Genomic DNA, 25056 nt, shown 5'->3' with positions numbered 1-25056 from the left:
ATAATTTGGCGCTTTTGTAGTGGCATGTACAGCTATCTACCACATTTTGAAATCCCATATACAGGGTCTAGGTACAAGCCTGTGGCTCGGATCTGTGTGTGTGTGTGATGTACACACCTGCTGGTTATTTTACTGCTAAATAAATAAAACTCTTGATTAACCTGCCCATAAACAACTGATGGATGGAGGTTTTCCACTGATCTAAGTGTAACCTTAGATCAGTGGAAAACCTGTAGATTCCATCACTCATTGAGATCAGATAAGTACTGACGCCTTCATGTAAAAGTAGGATTTCACTGCTGTAGCTGGTTGAGGTGGAGCTCATTTGAACTCATTTGTAACTAATGATTATTTCCTCTATGGAATAATCCGCTGAACTTTTTTTTTTAAAAAACTTTTTTCGATAGGTAGATGAATACTTTGGTTTGTAAAAACAATCACCCAGAGCTTAAAGTGACACATTCACAATCCTTGTTAACAGTTTAAAGTTCAAAATTACAAAGAGTACATTAAAATTATAAGAGTTTATCAGAGTTTATCAAAGTTTATCAAAGTTTATCAGATTTATCAGAATAGTTGCCGATCTTGATCTGTCAATCAACTTATTCGTTAATCAACCAGTCATTCCAGTGCTACTTGTATAGATGCAATTGCAACCAACACACAGCATGCAGTGATTGTGTTTGAATGGCTCTGTTCATCTCAGACAGGTAAACTGACAGAATATCATGATACTTAAAGATCAGCGTTCAGAATGTGGGCAGAAAAAAGATACAGTGGAATCAAGATCAGAGTTGGATTTTCTTTCTGTCAGTCTGTCTGCCTTCCACAGAACCTTTTCTTATGTATAATGTGGTCTCTTATTGTTGGCATTGGATATTTTTCAACCCCCACCAGCCTGACACCTAGTGTATTGTGTTATTATTGTGTTGTGGTATTATTCCTGGTTAGATTGGTATAACCCAGATGAAACCATACAAATGCCTAAAAGCTGCACTTCCTCGTCTGTCTTTGTATGTTTAAGCTCACTGTTTTTCAACGTAAAAGAAACTATTTGTTATCTTCCTGCTGTTCTCATTTGGATGGTCTGGACACCTCCAACAGCAGATGATGATGAACTCATGCAACTCAAGTGTTTGATGTTACATCAAAGAAAGAAGACTTATGTGTAATCAAACCTTTGAATTTGGTACGTCATAAAGATGAGTTTTGTTTCCTTAAACTTTCTTAAACCAAAAAGAAACATTTCTGTCATGAGCAAACAGAGTGTAATCCAGGAGATGCAAAAGAGCTTTTGAAGTGTGCATGTGATACTTCCTCATGCAGGGTGTGACCTCCCCTCCAAGGGTCAGGTGGTCTTTGAGTTTACCCAGCCCAGTGTTGGTATGTGTGTCTTCATGCCTTTAGGGCTAAAATGTTTCTCGTATGAACAAACTTATCTCTTCTCGTCATTTCGGCCCATCATTTTGAACATGTTATTTCAGGGTTCTAAGGTGTTAAGATTGAAAATCAAACAAATGTTGGACATGTTTTACATTTGACACAGTTTTGTTTGTGAACTGCGCTGACTTGAGCCTGAATGCATTATTTTGGAGGTTCATTTGCTCCAAAGTCCCAGTGCAGTATTTCAACATTCCTGCATTTCATCCAGGAACACAAACGTCATCATTTAATTTGTCAGACCTGATTGTGACAAAAGTGATGATAACATCATTATCTCTGCTGTTCATTCTTCTAATCATGATCAAAATTTTCCTTGTTGGTTGAAACACCTTCACAGCATCTGTCTGTTACGTGCTCTTCTTGATGTGCTTTGTGCTTGCTGAGAGCAAAACAGCATCCACTTTTGTCTTTGTGATGGAGGAGGAGGGCTCCTAAAGACAGCAGTGGGGGTTAGTAGCATCCACTTTTCATGCATAGCACCCAGTGGAGCCGTGTGTGCTGCTGACGAAGTTGAAACTCCAGCAACACGTGAGCTTAGAAAAGAAAAAGTATTGTGAGGTTTTAGTTTGAGGTCGTCATAGTGCACAGTACAAGGAAAATCTGAACAAGCATCTGTGTGTTGCTGCCTGACATTTCCAAAGAACCTCTGTGTGACCATGGCCATGATAAATGTGTTTACAGTTTCCCCTCTCTGTTTGTCATGCCTGCTGTTGGGGAGTGGCAGGAAAGGAGGGCAACTCCAAACCTGGATAAGGTTTGGACCTTGTTTAAAGGAATAAGTGGGCATTTAGAAGTTAAACACATTTTAAAAATGCAAGATGGGGCTTATTGTTTCACGTACTAGTGAAACCATGGTATACGATCCAGGAAGTTCAGTTTATCTTATCAGATACCCGAACACTGCACATCGCTTGAAAGTTGTCATGGGTACAGTGATTTTTATCTTTTGTCTTGATGATTGCCAGGTAAACTGTAGTACCTATCTACCAGGAATGTGTGCTTGCATGTATTTGATTGGCCGAAAAAGTGCCTTGCCCCAATGATGTCAAAATGTGTTGAAGCAAAAGTTGATCCAGTCCTGAAGATTTCTAACCAAACAACCCTGCATTTTTTGCCTGATAGTGAGAGAGCTGCATACTGGGGTGTTGCATTTTGACTAAGTCTCTATGTGAATGGATACCCAGGATGCTAATTATGGGGATGTGTGTCATCTTTGTTTAAACATATGTTTGCCATACTGTGTGTAGCACAGTGGATTTATTTGGTTTATTGACTTTGTGGTTTATGGGTTTGGAGGAGTGTTAACGTTTTTAGAGCTGAAATGATCATTCAATCTATCTATCGATGAATTCATAATTTTTTCAACAAGAATACTCAAACTCTAGCTTCTGAATTGTGGAAATAGTGATAGTACACTGAATATATTTGGCTTTTGGATTGTTGGTGAGACATCAGGACATTTGATGACGTCATCTGTGTCCTTTAAGAAACTGTGATGGGTTTTATGTTTGTCACCATTTCATAGACTTAATGTTAATGGGTGAATTAAGACCTCAGATTTAAGCATGTAAACTACATCACAGTGGACACTCTGAAGGAGTTTGGTCTTGTATCAGGTATTGGAAGACTTTCGTCTTTAGTAGGGGATGACAGAGACTTTAATGAGAATGTTTACCATTGTTGTATTTTACCTCACATATCATCATTATTATAACCTGTTTGGATTATAGGAGTATGAGTTTTACACAGGACTGCCTTTATCCTATGGTTTAAATATAACTTTGTACTTGACCTTAAGAAAAATCTTTTCCCTGTCTCAGGATCTCAAGCTTTTTGTTAGGCCATGATTGAACAATTATTTGTTCTGTTCTTGAAAGTACACAATTGTAATAACAGCAAAATTAGGTTGTTACGTTCTGATAATTATTTCCCTTTAACAATAATTCATTTTACTTATTTGTTTTTTAGTTATCTGTGCTGGAGTGTGAAATTGCTCTATGCCTTCTAAGAGGAGACTTGTGTCATTATAAACTAGTGAAAAAGGACTCCTGTCTATTGGTCCAGTAAAAATGTGGGCCTTTTTTCTGTTAGGATCCAAATACGTATTGAAAGTGACTTAAATCCTCTGTCTCAGACATGATTTTAGCTTGATTTAAAGCATGACCAACAGTTAACTTCCAAACGTCCCCTGTTGGTTTGCCGGCCCACTGTTGAATTAATGTGTAAGGACGTCTGCTGTTGGATAGATGCACAAGAGCATACACACATGCGCGCACACACACACACACACACACACACACACACTTTGCCATTCTTTCATTTTCACCTCTAATTCACTGGAAGCAGTTGCTGCTGTTATGATTCATAATGCAGCAATGAAACAATAGATAATAGTTCTGTCAATCATGACCACCAATTATTGGAAATAGAATTTTAATTAATAGTAACAGCATCAAAATGATTAGAATTATAATGAATGATAACTCTAATTATAGTGGAAACAGACCCACCATCTATATTGCTGTAGAGTTAAAACCTCTAGTAATACTTTTTTAAAAACAATGTTTTAGGACTAGTCAAGTTTTTGTTCTATAACTTCACTGTTGTGCAGTGAAGAATCATTCATACCCTAAATCCTTGGATACCTCTCTGTGTTTGGTTTCACAGACAAAAGAAATATGACATGATATCACACATCCATAACTTGAAACAAATATGCCCATAACAGACAATTGTGAAAGTGAACACTCACACACACCCACACATTGAAAAAAGTGACTACAGACAGAGTCTCCGCACATTCTTCTACATAAAATACCTGTGAAGTTTACACAAAGACGTCTTCAGTTACTCCCTCACACATACACACAAACAACCCAACGGACAAGCTAAACTCTGTGGAGCTCTTCCTCACTGAAGATGAGCTGATGGACATTATTCTCACACAATACAATGTGCAAGAAGAATATTGGGGGAGGCGGTGAAACAACTCCAAAAGAAGTCTGAAATGTTTGGAATAACATTTTTATGTATATTTGTCAAGTTCAAGTGGCAATATCATGCAAAATCAGTTTGATTGGAATTACACGTACTGCATCATTTTTAAAGAATATATTTTTGGGTGCTAACTGCTTCAAACTGTCAGTAGATATTTAGTATGTAGTACATACTGTATCGAAGATGGATGTGGGACACAGCTTTAGTCTTTATTCAGTTTTCGTCTGGCGGGTATATGTTTTTTTTTTTTATGCATTTGCATTTCTTTGGAAATGCCCTGACCTCAAAGTGTGCTAGTCACACCCATGTGCGTCTGAGTGGTTTCCATTTGCACCCAGTTTCAAAAATACAAGTGATATTGATCTACTGATCTGCAGTTCTTGACAGGTCAGAGGTGTAAAAGGACCTCAGCTGAAGACAAAGTAGTTTAGTAATTTAGAGGTTTTTCTGAATGAAAATTAGCTCCATTTACTGATCTGACTTTTTGGAGGCAACTGCGTAATTTTTCATGTTTAAATAACATTGTAAATGACTTGGCAAAAAGTGTATTTTATTTAAGTGGACAGCTGTCAAGCTATTCAGCTCTTATAAATAAAATATGAAAAACACAATTAATTTTTAAAAATACGCCTTTTGAAAGTTTCTGACATGGGGGTTGCATTGAAGGGGCTTGGACTCCTAAACTATGTATTTGCTCAATTTTGAGAGCAGCTCTGCCTGAGCTAAAAGCTGATGTGCGAGTGTGTACAGTGTGTGTGAGACCCTTCATACAAACTGTTGTGGTATAACTTAGAGACAGAGAGAGATGGGGAAAAAAACTCAGTGGGTGAGGGGGTGATATTAGAGTGACATTATTTGGCTTAAATCCCAAAATGAACAAGATTTCCGCATGAACAACATCTGCAGGATGCCTTAAGTGTTTGTGTGTGTTTGTCTACCAGCAGATAATATGTATACAGTGTATACATATGTACATTATAACCCTGAGGTTGAGGTGAATGCCACCACATGAACCACAAGTAGGATTCACTGTAATGAAAGTAGAAACAGGTTTGAAAATACTCTAAGAAATGATTTGTATTTGCACAAAAATATATACTATTTAAACTATTTTCCCACTTATACCTTGTGATCCTTGATATTTAGCCATGAGGAGAATTTTTGTTTAATTTGTAGAGATTTTTTTTTATTCATCTCAGGCTCTGACATCTGCCACCTTACCCCATTACAGTAGAGGAGGATACAATTTAATTTTGCCACTCAAATTATTTAGAACGTCCTTCCAAACCAAGGTTATTTCCGAGAAAATGTCTCAGTAATGTATAGTCTATAGATCTTACTGTGGACAAAGAACTATACTGGGAGTTTGTTATTCTTGTCAGCTTGATATGTATCTGCCCAGGTCAGTTTGAATTTGATGTTTTGGTTGTGATCATTGTGCAGGAATGGAAAGGTCAAGAAAGATTAGAAATTGATCATTGGGAACATTGGGAAAAAGGTCATGGTGCCTTTGTGTACAAGATACTGTAATTTGTCAAATGGACTCTGAACAATTTCTTTGGAGGAAATCAGTCCAAACATGTTTGTGTTTTGTCTATCTGATATATACTGTATATCTACCATGATAGCTACGAATCGTGATGGAAAGATAAAGACTGAACGATTACAAATCAGAAACTCATCTCTGATGTTATTTTAAAAATCTTCCATGTGTCTTGTAAAACATTACAGTGAATTGTATCTGGTAAATTTTAATTCTGACCAAAATCCAAGTCATATATCAAAATCTGTTCCACCCAAACTCTGCAATGTAGCCTAATAGTAAAAAAATATATACAACATACTTGGCTGGCAAACACTAGCCTATGCCACACACAGTTACCTACAGTATAGTACACACATTAGCTAAAATGGCACACCTAGTATGTGATTTGCATAATGTAAATTCTTCTTGTAAGTCTTGTTTCTGTCAGTACGTTTCTCATCAAGTTCTCCCTGAATCATTTCTGGCACAGAAACACAATTACGGCGACTCATCCGACCCAACCGGCCCTCCATTATGCTCCAGTCCTGCACTGTGAGACATCACCATGTCTCACGCTCCACTACTCATGCAGACGGAGCTTGCTAAGCTTAAGCGGATGTGTATTCAGACTTGAAAGGCTTACACCTACACTAATGTACACGCCATCCATGAAATAACAGCTGTCATATCATCACTGTCTTGCCACAGAGAGCATGGAGCACAGGACTGTCCTAACACGTGCCACCGCATGTGTGTATGTGTGTGTGTGTGTATGAGAGAGTTCAGTTAGGGTTTTATATGTAGTGTATAATCCTGTTCTCTTTGCCTCTTTGGGTTTGGGTTTTTCCACATGTGCATGTATGTAACCAAAGCATGAACATCGATGTAGCAGAAACAAGGCAATAACAAACAGAATATTGTCCTGAGCATCTGTTGCATAGTCTCCTCTGTCAGGGTGAACACGGTAAGTAGAACATTTAATATGTGTAGAAAAGTATAAAAAGTGAACAGAAATTATCAGCAATCCTTTATTAAAGAATACAGGAAATTCATAACATAAGTAAGTGCAAAGTGAAACTAACAAACAAGGTGTACTGTGCTATTGTGTGCTAGATCACTTACAGTAGGAGTGCTCCAGTGAAATTTACTATGGTTTCTTGCCAAAGATAATAAAGGTGTTGGTGTTCGCTGGAATTATGTTTGAGGCGTCCTGATGAAAGATTTGAATAAATACCTGACACCCAATCATCCAACCAAAGGTAGGCCTATTCATTTTGGCTTCAGAATCAAACTGGATTGCTGTGTTTAAACAGTATGTTTGTGTAAGTGAAAAGTGGTCGAGTTGTCATGAAGAAGCAAGTGGCTGAATAATTTTTCATTATAAGGACAACTCAGAGTGTGTTACAACCTTTATATCAGTGTGTGGAGTGCGGAAATCCTGAATATTATCAGTTTCACCAGTGAGAAATATTTTCGAGGATGAAGATGCAGAAAGTCTCCGAAACAAAGTCCCTGCAAGACAACACCAATAAATCATCGGCTTACCAATATTTTACAGCTACACTGCTGGCGACAGTCCACCAGAGCAACGTTGACATAGTAACTGGAGTCCTCTGTCATCCACCTGAGGAACACAAATCCATAACACAGTCAGCCTTAAGTAGTTCACCAACTCTTGTGATAAGTATCTGAATTGACACATAAATCTGCAGCTCCCATCAACTTTATGAGGCTTTTACAGCTCGTTGTTTGTCTGGTCTGCAACCTTACTATTTTGGTTCACTCTCACTGCTCTCATAGCATCATTTTCAACTACAGAAGGAAGCTGTTTTCTGCGGAAAACCCACTGGGCAGCTGCTCAGCACAGTAGTGGCGAACACAGCGGAGCGTTTAGCAGATAAAGGGCCTGTGTTTAATTAGCAGCCAATCAGAAATGAGCGTCTTCTGTAGCATTGAGTAAAAATGTTGCACATAAAAGTGATATAATCTTTATTTTACTCTTTGCTCTTTAATTATCTCTCCTTCTCTCGTGACAATAATGCAGTTCCTTTTGGGAAGAGCTTGTTCCTTGTCACGCCCAGCCCGTGCTCTTCCTTCTTCGCACTGTTTTAGCATTGAAATCATGATGTTGTACTGGACTGTGTTATATTCAGAGGTGTAATATTCTCCCCCCTTCGTGTAAATGACATAAAGCAGAAGAACCTATCAGAATGACATCCTCCAGTACAAAAACACCTTCATAACAGACGTATTGAATCCACACATTTCCAGCAAAATCACCAAAATCTGAACACTGTGAGCTTTGTGAAGGTGAACATTATGGCTGAGCTGTTACAGTGGGCTGCATTGGATTTCTCAGGTTTACTTAATGAAGTGGTTAGTGGGTGTCCAATGAGCTCACCAAATATGAGGCCATCTTATGGGCTACAGTTTATGAATCATTTTAAATCACTTTCCACTCAAAAGTGGAAAATGCTCACACAGTGGTGCATCAATAATGCCTTTGTAATGAGTGCTAAATGATAAATTGCAGACATTAGTCCACTTGGCCTATGTGCTCTTATATAAACGCTGTCTGATGCGTGGAAATCATGCAGGACTTTCACTTGCAGTAAATGCATATCAGATCAGTGCTTATGCTTACTGGCAGTTTTAGATTGCATCACTAAAATGTCTTTGTCTCCATTCAGGCACAGAACAAGAAAAGCTAAACATTTAAATAGTTAGAAACATAATAGTAGCTACACCCTGCAGGTCGCTGCTGCTGTCAAAGTCAATAATTGTAGTGGCTTCCAAGCAGTTGTCTTCTCCAAAGTTGAAAAGAAAATTGTAACACACACATACACACACGCGCACACACACACACACACACACACACTCACTCACACACACACACACACACACACACACACACACACACCCCGGACCACCCCGCCCCGGTTCCGCCCAGCGGCCCGACCCCACGGAGCACAGACAGACAGCGGATCATGTGACAGCAAGTTTCTAAACGACAAAAACGGAGAGAGACACTCACTCACTCACTTACTCACACAGAGAGAGAGAGAAAGAGGGAGTTTCGTAACTTCGGGAAGTTTTGCGGAGCCATCGATCGCCGGATCGTCCTGTTTTCTGAGAGCCTGGTGTCTGATGTCTGATGTCAGGGACGCAGCGCAGCGCTGATCGCCGCCTGCGTCACTTTTTCTGCGGAGTTGCCTAATTGAGTTTCTCAGAGAGAGAGAGAGAGAGAGAGAGAGGGAGCCTTTCAGCGAGGCAGCCGTCAAACTGTCACCGTCTCCCCTCCAGGAATAGACTGTATCGTCCATCTGAGAAGTAAGTTTGGCTCCAAATGTCCTCAGTGTGTCTCCGAGCTGCTCTTGTTTCCTATCGGATGTGAAGCCTGTAACTGTAATGGTGGTCTTTTAAAGGTTAGATGTGGTGTGTTGAATTAAAGCAAACTTTATTATGGGAAAGAGAAGAAGTCCATAAATTCAGGGTTGTGGGTCCTTTTTTAATTAAATCAAGCTGCTCGTGTGAGATTAATTAGTCCAATTAGTTAATTACTCGAGTTTTTATGTCAGTTTTTTTTTTTTTTTCCTTTTGTGTGTTAAATCAACATTTTCCTGTGGACTCATCTTATTTCTAAGAGTGAAGGAAAAACTGAGCGTCACTTTTTAAAATGTATTGCCCCCACGACTAATGATCTTGAGCTGGCTGATAAGTGAGACAATGCTATTTATAGCCTGGAGCCTTTTATAGAACACAGTGTTGTTTTAATTAATTGATTAGAATTAGAAGAAAAAGAAAGGTCAAATACATGATTGTGAGGGAGAAAGAGGTCTTATAGTGATGTGTCGTCCCTTTCTTTTGTTAATGTTAATGACATTCAACAATCTGTGGCCACATAATGTAGGATTTTAATCTGGTCTAGATCTAGAGATTAGGTACTTAGGTACAGATATTAGATTTGGTGTGATCAGTCAGGGCTCAGTTGATCTGTTGATTATTTTTTTTCAATCAAGGGATCCATTCTTCAGTTTCTAAAAGGTGTCAACTTTGTCTTATTTTGTCAAAAATCCAAAGATAATCAATTTAAAACAATGTAAAAAAAAAACACACAAAAGCTATGAAATTTCACTTTGGAGAAGTTGGATTCCTGACTGACACTTCATTGATAATCAGAGTTGTTGCTGATTTTCTGTTGGTTGGTTGATTTATTGCCTTGGTTGTAGTTCACGTTGACAAGCCGTCAGCAGAGGCTGAATCTGATGCTGATGCAGAATCAAGCAGTGCTGTGTGAGAGGTGATCTCCAGTGTTGCTGCGTGGGGTCAGAGCTGAGTGCAGTGTTACACACACATGTGACAGGTGTGTGTGTGTGTGTGCGTGTGTTACAGAGTGAAAGATTCAAACATTCAGTCACACCTGAGCTTCTTTGTCTGCCCTCTCGTTTCACTACATCCTTGACAATACACATCTCTCTCTCTCTCTCTCTCTCTCTCTCTGGGCTCCTCCGTCTCTGTCTCTCCCTGTTTCCTGTGCTTTGTTTCAAGGCTGAGGCTTGCGTCACACATTCCACTTGGCATATGAAGCCCTTATCCTGTTTAGAGCCTGGAGTGAGAGAGAAAGAGGGAGAAAGAAGGGAGGAGAGAGGGATATGGATGTGGGGGGTGGACGGGTGGAATGAGGGCGACCTCTCTCTCTCTCTCTCTCTCTCTCTCGCTGCCTCTTTGTCTTACTTTACACTCTTCTCTCACTCTTGAACAGTTTAAGCAAGAAGAAAAAGATGGGTTGACTTCTCTTTTTTTATTCATTTCTTATTTACTTGTCTCATTAGAACTAACACACACTCATGAACACACACCCCAAATACCCCACCCTACCCTACGCCTTTTTTCCCTCAATCAACATGCTGATGTTATCTGGTGGAACAAAATGCGCAAGAGTGTGTACACACACACACACACGCACACATGCACGCACACACGCGCGCACACACACACGCACACACACACACACACACACACACACACACACACACACACTGCTCAAAGGGCATGTCCTAGGGAACATTGGGGCTAAACATTAAACTCCTGGATGCTGAATGGTTGGTGATTCTCCAGTAGGAGTTAAGGAAATAAGGACACTGTGGTCCACAGACAGCTATAAACGTAAAAAGCTGTAACTTGTTACACAACTTCATATGCGTGCCAGCACACGCACAGCCACGTAAACACACACACACACACACACACACACACACACACACACATGTGCAGTGTGTCTGTTACCGCTTTTAAACCACTGGATTGAGCCACTGTGACTGTGTAGCTCTTTCTTACCACCAGCCCCCTCCCCATGTTTGAGGTTCATTGAAGTTTTGTCATATTTTGGTTGAAACCCACTTCGTTTTCTTCCCCATTTCTGTCTGCCTTGTTCTTTCCACTTCCATTTTGACATAGTTTGGTCAGAGCGGCTGTTTTCTTTGCCCTTTCTCTTCTTCTATTCCCCCCTTTCTCCTCTCATTCTTTGGGTAGGGGGGTGCAGTGTGGGAGGGGTGTGGGGTGTGTGTGTGTGTGTGTGTGTGGGGGGGGCAGACAGGAAACCACAGGCCCCCTGCAGCAGCACCCCCCATTTGGCTTCACTCTCCTCCTCCTCCTCCTCCTCTTCTTTACACCCCCCGACCCATCACGCAGTGTGGAAATAATAACAGTCAGACTAAACTCTGAGGGCTTCCGCTTCTCTCTCTCTTTCTCGTTGGCAGGCTCTCTCGTTCTCTCCTTCCCTCTGTCCTCAGTTGTCTGGAAAGCCTCAAAACGCTGCTCTTTGACAAGTACGGCTTGAAGTGCACACGCGTGTGTGTCTTTGTCAGTGTTTGAGCCTTATGTCAACTCCGGTGTGTCTTTGAATACGTGTATCCATGTGTTTGCATGTGTGTGTGATGATGGATCCTGTTTCCTTTCCCCTGCTGATGGCCCCCTCTGGCTTCCCCTGAGGTCTGCAGGCCTGCAGTTCTACAGTCTGCTGGAGAGGAGCAGAGAGGGGTTACGTGCCTCTGTATGTGTGTTTATGTGCGTGTGTGTTTGGGGGAGTTAAAGGATGGGAGGAGTGGGCTAGGCAGCTTAGATGAGAGAATAGGAAGCCAAAATAAGAGGATAAGGGGCTTCAGCAGGGGCTATAAAGTGAGAGGAGTCAAAGTCAGGGCATATTAGGCATTATGGGGGGAGTCAGGGGTAGGAAGTGAGGTAAGGGGTTGAAATTAGGGACCAAGGGGGTACAGTAGGGGGTGAGTGAGAGCTTGAAAGAAGGAGTAAAGGAGTGAGTGGAGGGCAACAGATGGAGTGTGGTGCAATAAGAAAATACATCGGAGGTGAGCTCAGAAAAAGGAAAATTTAAACGCAGGAATGTTAGCTTGCCACCTTGATGAGTCACGTAATTACAATCGTAAATTAAGAATAATTAGTGTGTCCCCTGAGGGGTGTAAATAGGTAACAAGGTGAGTCGAGCTACAGCATGCGGACCTACATGAAGTTCGATACTGCAAGCGATTAGGTACATGTTTTGAGTCTGGCGATTTGTGATCAAAACATGAGGTGAGACTGACAAGGTAAAAGAGGCGGTAAAGAAAGGCAACAGAGTGAGAAGCAAGGACATGAAGGCTCCAAGTGTGTGTGTGTGTGTGTGTGTGTGTGTGTGTGTGTGTGTGTGTGTGTGTTGTGGCGTGTTCTTGGACAAAGCTGTTGTCTGGAGGTTTCTGGTCTCTCTGGTGATCTCATCATCTCCAGCCTGTTGCCATTAGCGGGTGTGTGTGTGCAGCCCCATTTGTGTCTCTGTGTATTTGAGCATGTGTGCGTGTCTGTAATAATTTGGTCCTTTAGTGATTTAGTGTGTGTATTCTGTTGAGCTAGCAGAAACTTGATGTGCGGCTGTAAGTGTGTATAAGCGTGTGTGTGTGTGTGTGTGTGTGTGTGTGTGTGTGTGTGCGCGTGTGGTTGTGTCAGTAGCCAGGGACTCCAAGCCACAATATTTTCCCCTTCAGTCATGTTGTTTTATATCATTCATTGAGAGGGAGAGAAAAAGAGTGTGGGGTGGTGTGTGGTTCAGATAAATACAGTAGTAAAGACGTGAGTGATTGCTGAGGAGCGAGTGAGGAAGAGGTGCAGAGGAAGATCTGGAGGGTGAGGGTGAGTGAGGGAGAGCGAGCGAGGGGTGTAGGAAGTGTTTGCAGAGTGGGTTGGGGTTGAGTACACAGTAGCTCTACTGACCTAGAAGGACAATATTTGCAGACCACACTTGACATGCACAAACACACACCCACATGTAGAGCGCACAGGGAGAAAATACTCCTCAACAACCCAGGTAGGGCTGCTTCTTTTTCAAAAAGCTGCAATTAACGCTAGTTCCTCCACATCTCTGTGTATGTGTGTCCTTTGATTTTACATCTAAGGGATCTACACTGGAGATGCTCTGATGTAGCAGAGGTGCAACAGCTTTGAGATGTCTATCTCACAGAAAGAGGTTGTTGTCCTCCTTCAGATCAGTTTGACATGTTTCAATCTGTCAGAAGATCAGTGCAACCAAGGCAGCAGCTAATGATTATTCTTGTTATCAATGAATATTTGGTCTTAAGTTGAAGATAATGTCTTAAAATGTCTTGGCAGCCACACCTCAAAACCCAAAGATATTTAATTCTCAGTTACATAAAACAAATTAAATCAGCAAATTCTCAGAACTGAGAATCTTAAAGTCGGCAATATTTGGTGTTCTTGCTTGAAAAACGGTTTAGATGAGTAATGAATTATCAATACAGTTGCTGCTGATAAATTTCCCGTCTAACTGACGAATAGTTGCAGCTCTAAATGCAGCACAAATCAACAAGCTCCAGCTGCATGGTATTTTCACTCCTGAGGACTTACGGTTTGTGGAGGTGTACGGAGGGAGATGCCGCGCAGTTAAATTACATTTCTTTCCTGCGATTGTCTCAACTTTCTGTGTCTCATTGTATTTATTCTCTTATGATACACCCCGCGGGGAAAGTTTGTCTTTTTCACAAGGCCGTGCTCCCCACTCTCCATCCTGCTGTCGCCCTCTTAATTTCCCTGTGTGGTAAACCCCAAACAACTGGCAAACACCTCCATTCAGATGCTGCTATTTTTTGACCCACTATCACGCAAATTGTCCCGATTACTCAAACCAGCTACAAGCAGATTTAGACTACTAAACTACAATGTAATGTGTCATTGTGTCTCAGACTACATACGTCACCTTCATGTGAGCAGGAACGTGAGAGGCAATACTGCACGACCCCTGAGAGGAGCGGTATGTTCACTTGACTGTGTGCTTTCAAGGAAATTTCAGCATGTGGCGAGTGCTGCAGGGGATTGTTACATTTTTGGATGAGAAGTGATATCTGTCTGGGGATGTTCTAAAAGGTAGTTATAACATTTTCTTCAGCACCTGAACATTTATGCGCATGTGCTCGTGGAGGTACACATTACTCATGAGCTCACAGGTACACACCTGGCTGTAAATCTCCCTCCAGCTCAGCCCAGCTCTGCGGGTACAAGATCATTCTCTGTATTTCAGAGATCAAACAACATGTCACCCACGTCTGACTCCACAACTGTGTTTTTGTTTGTGTTTGGTATTTTTTTTTGTTTGTTTTATTTCTCCAATGTGAGGATTTGGCCATGTTTTTAGTTATTATATCATTGCTAACTTAATATCTGATAATACTTTAAGGGCCCATATGTAACCCATTGTATCCAGACATTAAATAAATGGTTTATAACACACTATAATGTGGTTGGGAAGCACCTGGAATGACGTTTAAAGTGTTAACTTACAGTATTTGTAACAATTATTACTTTGCCTGTGAAGATTTTAAGATTTTTTACAATATTATTTTTCCTTATGTGTTTAAAGATCAACATCCAGTTACTGTTGCCTGCAGGAAGAGTTATAGTTATTAGCAAATATATTAATAAACACTTCACTGTGCTTCAATAACAATGTGTTATTAGCATGTTTACTGAATCTACTAAAATCTACTAAACACCAAATAAAGTGGCTTAAAGTAAAGTGTAATATCTGGTCTTTTGCAATTTTTTGACATTTTCTACACTAAACAATTAACTGAAAAAATAAACAGTCAAATCACTAATAATCATTAAAAACATACGTGTTGGACTGTAACTAGATTACTTTGTCTGGGCCTGTTTTCTGGTGCTTTCATCAATGATCCTGTGTTTCCTTGTTTGGAAATGTGAATGTTAGATATGAACAAGTCCCTCTTTTTCAGTCCAAGTGCTCATTGCGTTTCTGTAGCAGTAGTGAGGGGGGAATATTTAGACACAAAGGTGTGGGGATTTCCACAGCGGCCAGTGATTTTTCAGACACTCTTTTGGACAGTTAAAATTTCCCGTGTGTGTTTAGGGAAAATACATGTGTGCTATATGCTGACGCTGTACACTTACGAACTGCTTCTATTGTCCTTTTCCTGTTTCGTGATCCATCTGTTTGTGCTTCATACCTGCTCTTATTGCCACCTCTGTGTGTGATTCACAACCACAATAGAACAACTGCTTGACCTCAAGTTGAACTACAATACAATACAAACCCGGATTAGAAAACACTCCCTCTAAGACATATGTACACACACACACACACACGCACGCACGCACACACTCTCTCCACCTGACCGCAGTCTCTTTGTTTCTTTGGAGCCGGGCGAAGGGTGAGGCTTCAGTCGTCATGTTCACACCCTTCCTGACCCAGCAGCAAGCATCCTGCTCTCTGATTGGTCTGCTCCCCATCTGCACTCTGTGTGAGTGCGTGCATGCGTGCGTGTGTGTGTTAGGGTGTGACGCTGTGTTCTTGCCCATTTGTTAATAATTAAAGGCTAACTTGTCTCCAGACCGTGGACTTTAATCAGGTCACACACACATACACCCTCTGGGTACATTCTTTGACAGTTCGTGTTGCCTTAACGCTCCACTGAACACACACACACAGAACCACGCTCATAAACATACTCGTTTAGGCACAAACAGAGAGTCATCACAGCTGCACCTGGCCATTCAAAGCCAAGGTAACTGGAACCACCTTTGAAACTTCACACGCTTTTGATCCAAACACTCAGCAGGCCTCAGTGGGTGGTGCGTGTGTCTGCCTGTTTGAAATGTGTGAGGTGCTATCACTGTCTAGCCTTTGACACTGGGCAGTTCGCAGCCACATCACACCTGTAACTCGCAGTCTTGTAAAACGACCCCATCGTAAAGCATACCATTGTCTGAGCGAGCGGTATTTTCAGGCGACTCACATACCGTTAATTGTTTTCCAAACTGTCAGACAGATACGATTGGCAGTGTGAGCTTCTGGCAGAAAAAGCCGAGAGGAGGAGAAGATGTGTAAAATCTGACAGAAAAATTATATTCGGCTGTTGTCTGTGATTTACTGGAAGTGAAGTTGAGAGTGCTGACACACACTTGAGACACTTTTCAGACACAAATACTTGTCCAGGCTTCCCTCTAATTTACATGATTTATTTTTAATCACTTCTCAAAGAGGTGTGTGTGAACAGTTTTGTTGTTTATTTCTTTTACCTTTGCCTCAGTAAAGTTTAGTTTAAAAAATGAGTGGTGGCAGTTTAACAGTAAAAGATGAAAACAAGACAAATTAACAGGGTTATTGATGGTGGTGGAATGTAACCAAGTACATTTACTCAAGCATTGGACATAGTGCAATTATGAGGAATTTGTGCTTTACTTCAGAATTTCCATTTTACGCCACTTTTTTCTCCACCACATTTTAGAGGGAATTATTGTACATTTTGGGCCTTTGCACCCTGACAAGAGAGCAGTTTCTGGACGAGGCCCATTGTCACGTTCAGATGTTCCAACAGTTCCCCTTCAAACTTCTCACATGGCTTCTTTTAAAAAAGCAGTTTTGAGGCCCACAGAGTTAAAATTATCAAATGTTTCACAAACAGGTCAAAGGTTAGAGAAAAAAATCTGAAATATTAATCCATGTTTTCTGACCCCATTAATCATCCCACGACCCCCTCAGATTCATCTTGTGACCTTTTGGGGTGAGCCAACCCCTGGGTCAGTCATAGGTGCTGGTTTTCTGCAAAACAAGTATAAACTTTAAGCACATGTAGCTGATAATACTTCTATGCTGTTACTTAAGTGTAGTTTTAAATTCATGATCTGTACTTGCATGGAGTACTTCTACATTTTTGTGTATGTTACCTAAATAAAGGATCTGAGTTCTTCTTCCATCACTGGTCATGGATCATCTATTTTAATCCATACTGAACATAAAAGTGAATAAAATGACTCTTACATGTGTGAGCAGAGTGTGTAAATGTACTGATGGCTGTATTGTGTGTGTTTTATTTTGCAGGAGCCTGGCCTGTGCAGCCATGCTGATGTATGATTACCCTCGGAAGACAGATATGGAGACGGTAGGTCGTGTGTGTTTGTGTAAATGTAGCTTTGGTAGCTTGTGTGTGTGTTTTTGTGTGCTCCCATCATGCTTGAACATGTTTTTGATGCAGTACAGTAACTCTGACCTACACACACCTTCACACACGCCTGCTACGTGTCTAGACAGACTGGTTCCCACATTCCAACTCTTCCTGGACAAACAGGCTGCTGTACAGTGGACATTTGCATACAATAGGTGCAAACACTGCCAGGCAGCAGGCTAATGAACACAGACATACACACAGACACACACACACACACACACATACACACAGTGCGCTGACACATTACAGTTATCCGCTCCCAAACAGAGCTGGGTTTAAATTTTTTGGCTGGCTTTAGTTGTTTGCGTGGCAGAAACATGTTTTCCTTGTTATTCAGTGCAGAACGGAAATTTTACCTCTCTGCTCTTTTGTCCCCCTTCACTGCTTCCTCCTCCTGCATCCTCTCTTTCTCTCTCTCTTGCAGTCATTCTACTCTTCGTTAGTGAAAACCCCAGAGCCATACGGAGTGATCTTCTCCCATCCCGCTCACCTCTATCACCCCACACACATGCACACCTTCACCCAGTCCCACACCCCCAGCAACCCCACACACGCCCAGCTGGAGCCTGTGGACCTGTCACTCAGCAAGCGATCCTCCTCCACCTCTTCTTCCTCCTCCCCTCCCTGCTCCTCCGCCTCCTCCCCGGCCTCCTCACGCAGCTCCCCACCTTCCCCCTACAGCACGGCAAGCCGCGCCTCCCCCCACTGCTCCCCCCCACACTCCCAGCTGCGTTCCTCGCCCTCCCATGCTCTCCCGCCACCCACTTCTTCACTTTCTTACCCCATGGTGGCTCCTCTGATCAGCTCGGGCTCCGGGGTCATCCAGGGGTCAGGGGTCATGGTGTCTCCCGTCATGGTGCCTCTGTCTGTCCTCTACCCCTCGCCCCTCCACCTGCATCAGCCCATAATGGTGAGCCCACCTGTCGCCAGTGACGACGACCACCATCGAAGCAGAGAGCACAAGACAGGTGAATTTACACAAAATAAACGTGGAGCATAACAATTGTACTTAGTCTTTCTACAAATAAAAAATACCCATTTTTATCATAATAGTTATTTCAAATATGGGATATGTTTGTTTTTTACAGATTTTGTTACTTACTTTTACTGAAAATGAGGAAGTGCTTTTCATTTCCTCTGTTCTTAGAATATCAGTTTCTGCGGATTCTTGTTTCTTGCCATGTTTCTTCCATTTTCAGTGGTCAGATGTAGGTCGCGGAGATTCACAAAGGTCGCCATCTCTGAATCTTCTCTATACACTTTATGCATTTTTACAGATGCATTCTAATCAGAATCTGTTCGCAATGCAAGTCCCTCTGAGGACTTCTGTAGTACCATAAAGACAAAAAAGTATTAGTAGGGTTAAAATATAGAAATATTCTGCAGTAAAAATGTAAAATGCAAAACATGCATAAGAGAAAGACAATTAAGAACACATTTATTTATTTAGAAACAAGGCTAAGAGTCTGCTAGCAGCTCTTTGAGTGTTTTGAGCTAATTGCTAACATCAGCAAGCTAACATGCTCACTATCACAATGCTGATGTGATGATGCAAAGCAGGTATAATGTGTCCTCCACAGAATATTTTACATCTGAGAGACAAATGATAGAAATGATTAAAAAAATTAAAGGACTGTGTATGTAATCTTCATTTTATGTATTGATATTAACTGTACGTTAATGCGTTTAAATCCTGAACATGTTGGCCAGCTCACATTTGGTGATTATTGTGTATATCTACACAGTCCACTCTACGAAGCCCATGGAGCTGCGAAGCGACGGCCACGACCTGCACAAGCCAATCAAAACAGAGCCGCGCCCTGAGCTCGCTCATGACCTTCACAGTAGCCACGAGATGAAATCATCAGTCATCAGGATAACACACGAATACGGGTGAGTGACACACCGATACACACGTACACATTTTGAAAGAAGCACCAAAAGTTTCACTGTAGCACTTCCCCTTTGGCTTTATATGGAAGTGGTGGTCAGAGGCTCATTTTCTAACAGATCCATACTTGTTCCTGTTGTGACTTTTTTTTTTTTGGTTATTCTGGTGCAGTCCCTAGACTGAAGCAGAGTATCATTTGAAGTCTTTCGATATCAGAACTTGTATGATTCAAGAGTTTTGGTACTGATACCAAGACAGTTACTTTTTTTATACGTTAATGCAATGATGCTCAAACTAGGGGCCACTGCAGGGGGAACACGCATAATGAGGGAAAACCATGAAGTGGATTTGAAATCAGATAAAACTGATTCATACAGGAACAATAACACGTTGAACTCACTCAACAGCAACAGCAACAGTAATTCTTAAGACACATTTTGTTTTGTAATAGTTTCCCCAATTGTGGTGATGGTTGCTAAAAATGTATTCAGTTTACATGGGATAAGAGGGGTAAGGGTTGTTGTCAGTGCTTAATTTCATCTTAACACAAAGAACTTGGCATAAATAGATTTAAAAAAAAAAACATACAAAATTATGAAAAAAGTGTGCTATTTAGTCTATAGACTAAAAATCATTTGATAATTCTGACATCTCCAGTTCAGGTCCAACCAGTAATGTTTGGTACTTGTCATCTCTCCCCCCACTCTTTTCTATAGAGTTACATTCAACCCCTTGAGTGTGCTATGGGACATTTTGAGCTCAGAAAAAATGTTTTGCAAGCACATAAATTATATTTTGCTGTAAATTACTATCAGAGAAGGGGAATTTTTTATATATATGTAAATCTTTTTCTCAGCTCAGTATTTAATCCCATACACTTCCTGTCAACTGTCTCTTATCTAATAGATAATAATAATAATAATAGTAATAATGATAATAATAATAATTTTTTAAAAAAAATTGTGGCAAAAAAGAGGGTGGGCAGATGTTAACTTAGAGTTTCTAATTTACAGAGATAACACAGGACCAGTAACACAGCACTGACTGCCATGAACGCCACACACTGACTGTACTGTGCGTGAGGTGTGACAGATTCCTTCGTTCCACGGTGGCGTCTTTTATTCTCTCATTTCCAGTCTCTTCCATCAGCCACGCCTCCCATTTCAGCAACTTCCTGCGAGCCTTCTTATCACTTTCCAGTCAGCCACTAAAGTTCATATCAGCCATCTTGAGCTTGTCACCCCCTCCATTCCTCTTCCTCCTCTCCTCCCCTCCCTACTTCCTTGCTCAGCACTTCCTGTATTTTGAACGCTCATTGTCTGGCATCTCCCACTCCTTCTTGCCCGCCTCTATCCATCTCCTCACCCCTTCCTCCTCCTCTTCTCCTTCCTGTTTCCCACTCCTCCTCCTCCTCCTCCTCCTCACCTCCCCTCGTCATCTGTTTTGTACCCCGCTTGCTCTGCTTCTGCAAAGTAACAGCTTTTCCTCGAAGAAATAACTGCAAGTCGGCTATACATGTAATAATCCGGGAATGTTGCCAGTTAGTTCTTGTTTGTGTGTGTGTGTGTGTGTGTGTGTGTGTGTGTAAATGGGTGTATTATATTGTACCCCCCCCTCCCATCTTCTACTGTCTGGGTTGCTGCCCTTGCCAACTGAAGGAGAAACATAAGTGGGTGTGTCTCTACTTGTCATCATCTTGTCTCCTCTCAAAACACAGTCACACATGAACAATGTAAATATACAATAAACAGCAAATAGCCAGGTTTGCTCAACGTGTATGATAATGGTGTGTGTGAAGAGACTGGTTGGCCCGAGTGTGTGTGTGTGTGTGTGTGTGTGTGTGTGTGTGTGTGTGAGTGTGTGTGTGTGTGTGTGTGAGTGTATCGCAGGGGATTTTCTGCACATTCCTTTACGCAGAACTGATCTGTGAGGGATTCATATTTCAACACTCGACACCTGCTCTCAACTGCCACTTACACACACCCGCACACACACACTTAAACACACTTACACACACACTTGATAATGATAGTGCAGAAAGACAACTCCTTCTTGTTTTCTTCTTTGACTGTAAGACACTTGAAAACGTCACTTTTCTGTTCTCTATTCTTCTAATCTAATCTGTTATTGTTTGATGAATTCTGATGTCATCGATTTGCAAAGAAAAGTATTCACACACACACACACACACACACACACACAAACACACACAGGGCGCAGAGTGTTCGAAATCTAATCTGGTTGCGCTCTCAGACTGGAAAGAGAGTTGCAAACTTGCATATACTATTTCGCAGTTTTTGGACTTTTAGAGGTTATTTTTCTTATTTTCCGCTCTGTGTCAGCGTTGCACTGATAGATTTGCATCAAATCCCAGTGAATTAATTGTTGAATGGTTCAGTGACAACATGAGAAAACGCAAGAGAGGTGACAGGACAAAGCAAAGGCGTGGTAGCGGTGGAAAAAGGCGGGAGGTGTTTTTCAACTTCCTGACTGGTAGAAGTTGTTGTTGCATTGGAGAGAAGCTGCAACCAAGTTAGACTTGCCTTCTGATTTCAACATCATGAAGGGAGGTGAATGGTGCTCGACACCAGCGCCCCCTCCTGGTCATATATCACATGAAGACAGAGGAGGCAGCAGCAATGTCTTAACATGTCATCTTTTCTGTGTCTCTCTTAGGGGTAACAACCCTTCAGTAATAGTGCATTCGGGCGCACAGCATCCTCTCCCCGCCGACTCTCCCGACACACTGAAAAAGCGCCGAATCCACCGCTGCGACTTCTCTGGCTGCAACAAAGTGTACACCAAGAGCTCCCACCTCAAAGCACACCGCAGGACACACACCGGTAAGAGCCGTGATTCACACACAAGCTGCATAAACATCATCTTTCAAAAGCCTCTTCATTGATCGTGTTGTTTTTCCTGTGTGTGTGCAGGTGAGAAACCTTACAAGTGCATGTGGGAAGGCTGCACGTGGAAGTTCGCCCGTTCAGACGAGCTGACGAGACACTTCCGGAAGCACACGGGAGTCAAACCGTTCCAGTGCCCCGACTGTGAACGCAGCTTCTCCCGCTCTGATCACCTGGCTTTGCACAAGAAACGCCACCTCCTGGTGTGAAACCCTCCACCGGGCAACTTGAAAGAAACTCGATGCTGGTTTTCAACATTGGACTCTACCACTTTGACTTGAGGGGGGAATTTAAAGAGCTGGCCTTATACATTGGACTCGGACAGGGGGCGGGGAAATGTTCCTCAGGGTGCAAGTAAAGACCCTTTCACCTCATTAGCCTGAATATGAGCTGGTGTCAGTCTGATAATCATCTAACCATCCATCAATTTTTTATCCTGTCTGCATATTTATCATCAGCTCATTTTGATCATTATAATAGAAATGATGTTGTTGCGCTGGACCTCTGATCAGCGGTGTCCAGTCCAGGCACTTTTTTAAAAAGAGGTTGCAGTATCTCAGCTGGCCTGAGATCAGCGCCCTCTTGTGTGGCTGCAGAAACTGCATTGACACCCGCTCTCAGTTTAAGCCAAAGGCGCATAGGGCATGCTCAAGCTTCTATATACAACATCAGCTGTCATTTCACTGCATGCATTTAAGTAAAGGTTGTGGACTTAAACACACACACACACACACACACACACGCACACACTCACACGTGTCATCTGCTAGCTAGGCCAATATAATGTGAAACTTTCCAGAATGTATCATACCATACCTACTGTGCACCGTGTCATGCATACTTCAGCTTACAGCTATCTGTGACATAATGCTAAAGCTAACTCCTCCTTCATGGACCGCCACAATAAAACACCACACACCTCATCTGCCTCTACAAGCTTACATCATGAAGTGACTTAAACAAAAACAGGTAGATAATGCTCGCTTTCTCTTGTACATACATGCACACGTTTGACAGCACACACAGCAGAAAACATGCACTTAATAGAAGCAGCTCAGCCTCGGTCTGGGGTGCTTTTGGTATTTGGGTTTAAAAAAGAAAAAAACAGGTGTGAGAGTGAAGTGTTTTTTATGTTTTCATTCAGAAATGTGAAAGTTGCTGCACAGGGGCATTATTGTGTTAGTGAGGAAAAGACACCACTCGGTTGGTTTAAGGGTAAAAGCAATGAAATGTCTCGTGTCTCTAGTTGTGTCTCAAGTTTATGTATCTGTATGAACTATTGTTTATTGTGACACCGTGGTGTCACGTGGTAGCCTTCAATTATGTGACACTTTTAAATGGGAAAAATACAAAGTGCAAAGCAGGGAAATTCACTCTTTGATCTGATTTTCAAGAGCAGGTGAGTTATATTCCAGCCAGCCCTATAGGACGTGTAATTTGAAAGAAAATGCCGGTTAATTCAAGTTTTTTTTTTAAATCAAAAGGTCATAAGATAGAAAATAGTTTTCTACTACAAAATCAATAGAGCACAACTTTCTGCTTTTACAGCTTCTGGAGAACAAAATGGTTTTGTTTATAGCGTCTTTGTACATGTCTCCAATGTGCACTTTATATATAAATATATATATGTACATAAAAAACATTCCCAAAGCCAAACATTTTTTAATCACCAGTTTTTTCTATTCATACATCTGCTGGTCAGTTTGATCCAAAACATTTAACAGGTGCCTTGGTTTGTCTTTTTCTAATCACGTAATGCCAGAAAAAGGTAGGACTCTTTCTTTTATTCATATGTACACACACACACACACACACACCGAATGTAACGGCTCAACTGATCTGCATTTGCCTCTGGATATTCTTTGTGGTTTTAGCTTGTAAATGTTTTTGTATCTCTGCAAATATAAGTTGTAATATATATATATATACATATATATATATATATATATATTTTATAAATGATAATTAGACTGAAAGGGCAATTAAAGGTTTTTATTAAGCATGATTTTGATACTCATAATGGATATTTTACATTTCTATAATGTTGTGCCTGTAATAAACCCTCTCTATCTCTTTTTCATCTAAACGTTGGCAATTCAAAGGGAACATGTTAAACTGTGAACATATAACTGTACAGGTCTATCTGCAATTTTGCATTATTTTAAAACAATATTCATACCACTTAATAAACTTATTGGTAATATTTGCATAACTGAGTGCTGTGTCTTAAATTTTTTACGCGTGTTTGTGCTGTAACAGGTTAATTTGAAACTATTTTAATATATATATTTTTAATCATTTAAGTGATTTATCAAACTGGCAGCAGCTTCTAAAATGTGAAGATTTGCTCTTTTTCTCAGTTTTATATCATTATAATTTAATATTTTTTCACAGTGGGTTTGACTTCAGATTCAATAATAAATTATAAATAATCAACTAATAAATTATGACATTTTTTAATGGATTTCATGGATTTTTTTTATGGCTACCTAATATACATAAAGAAGTTGAAATTAATTATTCCTTATCAGATGCAACGGCCATCATGTCATATGCTTTGGTCAAAATTGACAAAGTAAGAAAAGTCAAGAGTCATGAATATTAAAAAAAAGAAATTGAAATATGTAAAACATATATATTCTAAAACTTTACAATATGATTGACCAAAGAATGTGCAAATGCTCACAGTTTAAGAAAAAGCCTCAGGGTGTGTGATTAAAGGAAGCTGAATATAATTCATTACACGATACCATATCATAACACGGT

At 41.0% G+C, this 25056-nt stretch overlaps 1 protein-coding gene across 1 annotated transcript; it reads left to right on the top strand.

The window, feature by feature from the left end:
• Positions 1-8980: 8980 nt before the first annotated feature.
• Positions 8981-24502, top strand: klf3 (Kruppel like factor 3 (basic)). The gene is made up of 6 exons (XM_070856576.1): positions 8981-9295; positions 17367-17427; positions 17918-18461; positions 19239-19386; positions 22061-22227; positions 22318-24502. Exons 2-6 carry the CDS (start codon positions 17386-17388, stop codon positions 22497-22499), a joined length of 1083 nt encoding a protein of 360 aa, XP_070712677.1. The 5' UTR covers positions 8981-9295; positions 17367-17385; the 3' UTR covers positions 22500-24502.
• The last annotated feature ends 554 nt before the right edge of the window (positions 24503-25056 follow it).

Source organism: Pempheris klunzingeri, chromosome 3 (assembly GCF_042242105.1).
Source record: "Pempheris klunzingeri isolate RE-2024b chromosome 3, fPemKlu1.hap1, whole genome shotgun sequence".
Classification (NCBI taxonomy): Eukaryota; Metazoa; Chordata; class Actinopteri; order Acropomatiformes; family Pempheridae; genus Pempheris; species Pempheris klunzingeri.
This window is presented reverse-complemented; position numbering and strand designations above follow the sequence as displayed.